We start from the raw sequence: 9,822 nt of genomic DNA on the forward strand, positions 1-9,822 counted from the left end.
CTTTCACCTTTGTAAAGTAAATGTAGTTGTAATGGTAACATCATCTACAAGATCAAAAACGAGGAAACATTTTGAATAACTGAAATTACAGCATAACTCAAAGCAATTTAATTAGGTAAAAAGTAATGAAAAATAACTAAAATTATGGCCAACAACCAAAATTTCAGCAAAACAGCAAATGCATGTAAGCTTGATGGTTACAAATAAAAAATTAATTAACAGTAAGCAAAAATTAATTAACAGTAGGCAACTAATAATCCTAATCTATTAAATTTAAGTGCTAATCACAACTCAAAGCAATTTAATTAGGTAAAAAGTAACGAACAATAACAAAAATTATGCCCAATAACCATAATTACAGCAAAATGGCAAATGCATGTAAGCTTGATGATTACAAATAAAATGGCAAAAATTCATTAACAATAACCAAGTATTAATCCTACTTACAATGGACAAAGTAGAAGACAGTAGAGATGGAAGAACACTGCTGCGAGACTGAGAGAGATATGCATCAGTTACAATGAGCGAGAGAGGGCGGAGATGGAAGAAGAATCGAGAGAGAGGGGGGTTGATTTCGATTTCTAGGGCTCCATGTCCAAATTGCCCGCTTTCTTTACAATTGCAAAACGCAACGTTTTCGCCTCACGTGATATGTCCAAAATACCCTTATGACGTCAGCATAATTTTTATTCAGTTAACGGAATGGTGGGAAAATGCTAACAGTTTAAACGTTTAGTGGTAAAATGATAGTTTTACCAAACCATGGTACTGACATGATGTGTCAGAATACCTTTGGTGGGAAAATGATAATATCTTTTGTTAAAATAAAGAAAAAACAAGGACAAGAGTCTAGCATAATTAACAAGGGTAGAAATGTAGAAAAAGCCTGTTCGACCTTAGCCCGCATGTTTTGGGATGGGCTTGGGCTGAATCGGCCACATCTTCAGCCTAAAAAACAAAGCCCAATCCACCGTCCAATAAATGTCTAAACAAGAAAAAAATATTTTTTAATTAAAATACACCTTTTAATATTTATTTAACCCACCGGTAACATATATTTAAAAGTATTAAATTCTTTTAGCCCAACTTTTAAAGTGTAATCTAATAAAAATAAAATTTTATATATAATAAATTCATAAAATATAATGAAAATTTTTTTCTATAATATACAATACACAAATTCGGGCTTTCAGGCCCAACTCCAACCCAGAAAGAGACATGCTCAAAGCTTTGTCAAGTCCGGCCCGAATCCGAGATTTTGCCAATTCAAAATAAGAGTGGATTGAGGTATTTTTTAAAATATAAGAACTAATCAAACACTTAGCCTAAAATATAACTTATATAAAAATTAAAAAATAATTATACATTTAAATATTGCAGTTTTTAACTTGATTTTTATTTTATTCTTTCGTGTAATTGCAGAATTGCATGAATATATAAATTCACCAGTACAGCCGACCCAAACCTAACACATAAAGTGCATGCCTTTATTTTTGTATACTCCAAACATTGGCTTGTACGCACCACAATCGAGTAGTGGAACTAATTTCATATATGTTCGTCATGATAATGACTTTATTTTGAGAAGCCAGTAGCTGTCGTGTGGACAGCACACTCCATTTATACAAATTAATATTAACAAGATAATGATAGTGGACTAATTTTCCCATTCAGTGAGGAGTATATATATACATATTCTTCACTTTTTGATGATGAGAAACTCTAAAATACTAGCGTTCCGTGTGGAAAACACACTCTATCAATAAAATAAGAATGATAAAAAGTTTCCTTTCGTGTGGAATGCCCACTCACTCTAGTTAAATTAATATGTAATTTCAAATTGATTGATCTCAGTAACATTATTTGAAGTGCTCTCTTATTCAGCAATGACTCAGCAATCCATGCTTAAAAGATCCCTCTAAAACAATGAAACCATTAAGGCAGTCATTCCTTGTATCTTCTTATGCATTATACAGTCCCTGAGTGCTTTAAGTTTAATCGAATTGCACGATTTGTCTCTACATTTTTTAGAATTATTCAAAAGATATACGTTGTATAGGTTCGGTATCTAATTAATTTTTAAGTTGTGTGTTTGATTTTGTTATATTAGATAGTCATAATATTATTTTGCCAAAAGTTAAATCCACCCATTACAAAAGTAATAATTGGGGTCCAAGGAAGTTTACTAGATAAAATCTCTTGTGTGAAAATAATGAAATCGGGAGTTCTAACTCTGTTCACATGGAACGGAAAAGAAGATTTAGTTGTCATTAGACAAAATGAAAAGAAAATAATGTTTTAGATTTTTTTTTAAATGTAAAAATTAACTGAGTAATTAGTCCAAACTCTAGTGAATAAAAAAGAATTGACCTTTTGTGTGTGTGTGTGTGTGTGTGTGTGTGTTGGTCACTTGAACAAAATAGCCTTATCTAGGAATTGATAATGAAAATTAGTTAAAAATAGAATTCGAAATACAAAAGACTTTCTCTTAATATGAAAACGAGAAATTAAAAATTTTGGCATGTTAATAAATTAACTGTATATTTAGCATACATATCGAACTGATATATGTATATCAAATTTGCAAAGATGTCGTCACAGAAAATTGTGTGGTTGCTGGACCACAAGTACGTAAAGTTCAAACTCTAGCAACATTAATTGTTCAGTAATATCTCATCTATTGAATAATTTTCTTATTCCTATACTCTTTGCATTGTTTTTCTTTTTCCAAGTGTAGTAGACCTATTATTCAAAAGATAAGCAAGACAGTACATACTTCTGTGTAGTACTACAAACTTGAATCATTAATTTGTCTTTTAATTTCGTCTATATTAATAAAATTTGTAATTGCTAAGAGTATAATAAATAGAGTAATGATACAGCCACAAACTCTTGTACAAACTTATTTTGTACAAACTGACGTGGCACGATAAGATTGGTTGAATGAAAATATAAATTAATAAAAATAAATTATGTGGATCAAGTGATATTTAATTCAACCAATCTTATCATGCCACATCAGTTTGTACAAAATAAGTTTGTACAAGAGTTTGTGGTTGTATCATCACTCTAATAAATATATATAACTACTATTTATACATTTGTATTCCAACTAATGTATTACTAGCTAATAGAATTTTATTATATAAATTAGAAATAATAAGGCTTAATATTTAACTATCATTTAAGCTAATAAAGTAGTAACCCATCATTTGCTATATCAATTAAGATATAAATTAACTATCTTAACTAACTATATCGTTATTAATATATATATTAAATTTAAATGTTGAGAAACTATCTACTATACTCTATTAGTTACTCTCTCCAAGCAAAAACAAACGTGCAATTTTTTATTCTCGAGTGTTTGCGAGAGTCCTCAACATGAAACGCCACTAATAGCTGAAAATTCCCTATAAATATAGCCTCGACGAGGGCGTGTGTCCAGCACAAGCATCTTCATTCTTCCCCCTTGATTATATATATCTTCCCAATTACTAATCCTTCAATTTCTTTTTCGGTCATGGCTGCCCCTAGAGCGCTTGAAGAAACATCATCTCAGAATCTTGAAATGACCATCCACGTGAATGATACTGCAGAGAAAATTGGTGATGAATTTGATTACTCTCGAAGGGCACAGTGGCTTCGAGCTGCTGTGTTGGGTGCAAACGATGGGCTTGTTTCCGTCGCTTCATTAATGATGGGTGTTGGAGCTGTTAAAACAGATATCAAAGCCATGCTTCTAGCTGGTTTTGCAGGCTTAGTAGCCGGTGCTGGCAGTATGGCAATTGGAGAATTTGTCTCTGTGTGTACTCAGAGGGACATCGAAATTGCTCAAATGAAGAGAGATCAGCAAAAGAAAATTACCAGCAATGAAAATCATGAAGAGCCCGATGAGAATATTCAGAGAGAAGAAGCATTGCCAAATCCGGCACAGGCTGCAATAGCATCCGCGCTAGCCTTTTCTGTAGGGGCAGTGGTGCCGTTACTGGGCTCTGCATTTGTACGAGACCACAAGGTGAGGCTGGCTGTTGTGGCTGCAGTGGCCAGCATCGCGCTGGTAGTTTTCGGAGTTTTGGGAGCATTGCTTGGGAAGACTCCGATTGTGAAATCCTCTGCTAGGGTTTTGGTTGGTGGCTGGATGGCCATGGCCATCACTTTTGGGCTCACTAAGTTGATTGGCACTGGCGGCCTCCAGATGTGACCGCTTAGGCTCTGTCTGCGCACAACTCGAATTCTACTAAAAGATTTTGATAAACACGAAATTACTAAAGTATTTGGTAAACATGTGTATTATTTACTTGTTTTTCTTTCGTGCAGGTCGATCAGTGGCTATTTCTACTTGATATAAATTGTTATTTTGCATGTGGTGCTTGGACTGTTGTAAGCAATAAAGTGAATTATGTTTGAATTAATGAAGAAACTGCTCAATAATTTTAAATATAAACTATGATCTTACGCTTGAGGCAAAATTTGTATCTTAATTTGTCATGAACGAAAGTTGCTGTTGAGCTCTACAACGGCTCCAGCCTTGTTTCAAATATACTGCAAGTTACAGCTTCAACATAAGCTCTAGATCACTGCACACAGTATGGCGAAGACGCAAAGTAAATGGTAGAGGGAGATAGAGAGAGAGAGAGAGAGAGCAATCTACACTCTACCAAGTGACCATTTGCTTATCGGACATTAACTCTCAATGTGCCATAATCACCTAAATATTTTAGTTGAATGTGGGGATCTCTCCTGTATTAATTACAAAGTTACCTATTACATTATAAGTTGTATGATAACACAATTTAAGGTTAAATTTGTCCATAATATATTCTTATATAGAGTATAATAAATCAGACTCATTATATAATATTTGAGTCTATCAAAATTACTCCTTAATATTGACATTAATCACATATTAATTAAGTACATTAAAAAATTAAAATGATTTATACTAGTCTACAATATATGAAAATAAATAAAATAAAACGAACATGACAAAATTAAATGATTTATACCAATCTATAATATATGAAAATAAGTACAACAAGAAACAACAGCGTAGAATATTTGTCCATTTCTGTATGCGTACATAAGCATAACTACAAAGTTCAAAATATGGAACTAACAAAAGACAATGGCTTCAACACTTATGGTGTGATACTGATACCCTTTTTAAATAAATCGTTATGAGTGGTTCCATGACTTAGATGTTGCTTCTTTTTTTTTTTATCTGAAATCTAAATAAATATGAATTAGTTTGAATTATGAATAAAGCTAAATTTGAACATGTTTATTTTTTAATCTCTAATAATAAGTATTAAGTTGCTTTTTTTTTAACTTAAAGAGCTTGAAAACTAGTTCTTTTACATTTATACCCTTATCAATTTTAAATATTAAATAGATAATTAACATTTCAACAAACATAAATAAAATAATATTATCATAACATAAATCATGTTCAAGTGAACACAACTCTTTAATATTCTAAACTAGAAAATTTTGATCAATTTTATTGTAATTTATGATGTATTACATGAAAAATAGTCATAAAAAATTATAAAGATAAATAATGCTAATTTGAAGAATATAAAAGTTAAAAATAATAATAATCTACTATTATATTATCACAAGTAATATAAAAGAATGACAATGTTAATTAGTAAGAGAATCATAAAAAAATCTTCAAAATGAAATTTTACTACTTATTTGAAAAGTCATATCAACAAAAAGAGTTTCAAAAGACTTTTCAAATGAGATTCTTCAAATAGAATAATGCTTTTGTCTTTTCAATATGAAAGAGAGAGAAGTACTATCTCATCTCATTTGGAGAGTCTTTTGAAACTTTTAATTTATTATTAAATTATTTTTATTTCATAATTCATGAAGAGAGTGAATTTTTATAATTGCTATTACTTTTGTAGGGAAAAAGATTTGGTTAAAATAATTTATGTTCATTTTTATTTGAAGAGAATTTGGCAGATGACTTTTTTTTATACTCTTTTATTTGTCACATAGGTAAGCAAATAAGTATTTAAAGAGCTAAATTAGAAGAGTCTTTTAGCGATGCTCTACATTTTATTTAGGTAATGATGAAAATAAAATAATAAGATAGGGATATTTTTAGAGAATATTTCTTAATAATATCATTCAGATTTTTTATATAAAGTAAAAAATTTTTAAAATTGGCTTAATAAATAAATAAATGAACGACTAAAAAATTTCATTAAACTGAAAAAATAAACAAACTTATTAATTTAACTTATTGATATTAAGTCAATTACGTCAATTAGGTCATTAAATTAAAAAAAAAAAACAAATGCCCTTTTACTTAAAATCATAACTTAATTATTCTTTTTAATCGGTCTAGTCCAATGGTGTGGATTTAAAAAGTAGCATTTAATTCTTGATTCATTTACCATTGAATTTGATTAATATAACAAATGAAAAAAAATAAATCGTGATTGATGAATATAATAAATTAAAAATTAAGTCATGATTTTAAGTAAAAATTTTAATTTCATCCTGTCAAATAAATTGCATAGAAGGATGGAAAATGGGCTTGCTGGGCTTGGCCAAGCCCGGTCCTAGCTTGACTGTATTTTTAGTTAACCTCACATCCGTTCGATCCTGGGTCTTTACTTTGCCTGATACGGCCTGGTCAGACTTGGCCCAACGTAGACCCGATATTTTTAAAAAATAAAAATAAAAAAAGAGTCGAGATCATTGCACCCTTTAAATACTCTTAAAGCCAAACTATCTATACCTTCAGTAAAATTACATGAAAGGATAATAGTATATCTGATATGGGTGCTCAAGGATCAAAATTTACAAATTAGATATCAATCTATATCGATGTATGATTTTACGAATTATAAATTTTTAATCCGATCCAATCTATGCATTAATGAAATTTAATCTAAATTCAATATATATGTTTTTAGATCGGGTGCAGATGTGATACAGTCCACATCCAATTTACCTTTTTTGTGGATTGATTGCTGATTAAAAATTTTTCATTTTGTCCAATCGACGAACTATTTAATAAAAAAAATTAATTTAAAAATAATTGACTACCGAATCGATTTTAAATTAAAAAATCAAAATAATAATTGTTTAAATAAAACTAAAATAAGTGTTTTTTTATTTAAATATGCTCCATTTGTCCTTAAATATCAAATCTATACCCCATTACATACATATACCTCATGAAAGTGTAAAAAGTCAAAAATAACCTTAAAAATCATCTATCTACATTTTTTTCCTCTCTCATGACTTCTACATAATAACATAACTAAAGTGGAGTGTGCTTGATTTAATTAAAAAGAAATTTTTCGTTTTAATCTAACTCAAGTATTCTCAACCAGTTACCGAACTTCAATGAAAAGTCGATAATTTTTACTGAATGGATGTTGGGCAAGTTAAATTAAGGTCGAGTACTCTCGACTCTTTACTCGACTTACTTGAAAAAGTCGAGATTTTTTAAGACAATTTTTTATTTCAATTGGCGTCGAGTATTCTCGATTGTTTACCCGACTAACATGGAAAAATCGAGAATTTATGCTGAATTACTAATCGTGTATGGTTTGATTGAAGTCGAATATTCTTGACTATTTACCCGACTTTGAGGATTTGGGTTCAGTTTTATGAGGATTTAATTGTGGTTATTTTTGTACTTTTTCTATTTTTTTTAAAGTATATATATGTAAAATTTAAGAGTGTTATAATTTAAGGCATATATTGGGTATTTTGGAGGAAATGGGGTATATCCCACGCAATTCTCTCCTAAAATAATGCATTCAAAATTTCAAATTGTAACACCCCAAAAAAATGAAATTGATTTATTTGGATCAATACATGAGGATTAACTAAAATTATGGAAGTGAATACAAAATTGAAACTTGAAAGCTTGCATTATAATCATTATGGAATTAAATAAATACCAAAGTTTCAACTTCAAAGCTTAAAGAATACAAAAATTGAAGCTTGAAAGTTTAAATTATAATAATTACGGAATTAACTCAATGCAAAAGCCGAAATAAGTTATGAAAATTAGCTTGTTCATTAACTAATAATGCCACATTTATAAATTTTATTTTTTGGTTAAATAAATATTATTTTTTTAACCAATTTGCTACTTTACAAAAATAAATTCATATTCAATTTGCATTTTAAAATTTTCAAACCAATTTAATCCATGAATTAAATTTTTATGAATAAGATTTTTACAAATCAGACAGATTGAACGATTAAAACTAAATTATGAACACCCCAGATATCTGATTAAACCCACACTTTAAACAAAAAAAAAAAATTCTTTACACCCACAAGCTTGCTCTTAAACATAGGAGGAATCAAGTTTGGTTTAGAAAATCATCATGAATTTATTCATGCAATGAAACCCTCTGGTCATGAAATTACAGTCCAAGCGTCAGTGGAGATCTCACCATGATGCCACCAAACATTCTTACAAATGGGTAATGACTAATGAAACAAGATTTAATTTAATTAATATATATGATTTTAAAGCCATGATTTTTGTTTTTTGCTCTTTTTTCTTGAAAATCCAAGCATCGTTGGCTGCTATTTCTACTTTGATAAATCAATGTTGGGCTTCTCATTGGGGCGTTGGCTAAGCAAGCATCGTTGTTTTCGGTTTATGATACCAAGCTGCTTCATCATTCTCACCAAACCTTAAGCCTTTTTCATAATTAATTTTTTTTCCTATAATTCTAAAGTTTAGACATTAGCTGATTTACAAGGTTCAATTTATTTTATCATCAAAGGTTGGTGGCAATGGAGAGAATGAGAGAAAAAGAAGATAAAAGGAAAATCTAAAGAGGAAGTAAAAAAGTGAGAAGAAGAGAGAGGAGGAAAACTTCTGTCTCACTTGAAATACTAACTAGGCAACCCAAGAGGGGGGGTGAATTGGAATTTTAAAATTTAAGCTAAGCAATTCGCTCAACAATTTAATCTATTGCCTTAATCAAATTGAAAACAATAAATTCAATAAAAGCACAATAATAAATGAGTAAGGGAAGAGAAAGCAAACTCAAGGATTTTTACGTGGTTCGGCAATCCCCGCCTACGTCCACGCCTCCAAGCACACCGGGCTTGAGGATTTCACTAAGCTAGCCTCCCAAGGCTTCAAACGCTTACAATTGACTTCCAAGGTGTCAATGGACCTTTACAACAAGAGATTATCCCCAATCTCTTAACCCAAGTGTATCCCAACACTTACAATCTTTTAACTTGATTTTACAAAAAGGATTACAAATGAATCTCTCTCACACAATGTATTTGATCACAAGTGAAAGCTCAATGTGTGAATGAATGAGATGAATACAAAGATTTAAAGCTCAATGAAAGTTGTATTCTCAATATTTTGCTCAATGATGATCGTTGGAATACTTCTTGTTTGAATTGGATTGAGCTTATTTATAGTTGGAGCTGAAAAACTAGCCGTTACAAACTGTCTGCCCGAAAACGGTTCGCCGTTAACCATTAACGGTTAACTGTTTACGCTGGTCAAAGTTACCGTTGTGCCAATTTTCAAATAAACGGTTAGCCGTTTAGGCTTACCCTTTCGCCGTTAATTTCCAGGGACCTGCAAAACAAATTTGGTTTAACCGTTCTTACTAAACGGTTCAAGGTTAGCAATCTGGAAATAATCGGTTAACCGTTTTCAGTAAACGGTTCACCGTTAGTTTCCAGAATCATCATTTTAACAATACTTTGCAGAGCATGCTTTCTGGAAATTATCGGTTAGCCGTTTTAAATAAACGGTTAGCCGTTTGCTACAGTGATTGCTACAGTGAAAATATTTTCCAA

The 9,822-nt window shown here is 30.6% G+C and overlaps 1 protein-coding gene across 1 annotated transcript; it reads left to right on the plus strand.

The window, feature by feature from the left end:
* The first annotated feature begins 3,470 nt into the window (after positions 1-3,470).
* LOC102630116 (vacuolar iron transporter homolog 2.1) lies at positions 3,471-4,406 on the plus strand. Its single transcript, XM_006492580.3, has one exon. It carries the CDS (start codon positions 3,524-3,526, stop codon positions 4,202-4,204), a length of 681 nt encoding a protein of 226 aa, XP_006492643.2. The 5' UTR covers positions 3,471-3,523; the 3' UTR covers positions 4,205-4,406.
* The last annotated feature ends 5,416 nt before the right edge of the window (positions 4,407-9,822 follow it).

This window comes from Citrus sinensis, chromosome 8 (genome assembly GCF_022201045.2).
Source record: "Citrus sinensis cultivar Valencia sweet orange chromosome 8, DVS_A1.0, whole genome shotgun sequence".
NCBI lineage: Eukaryota > Viridiplantae > Streptophyta > Magnoliopsida > Sapindales > Rutaceae > Citrus > Citrus sinensis.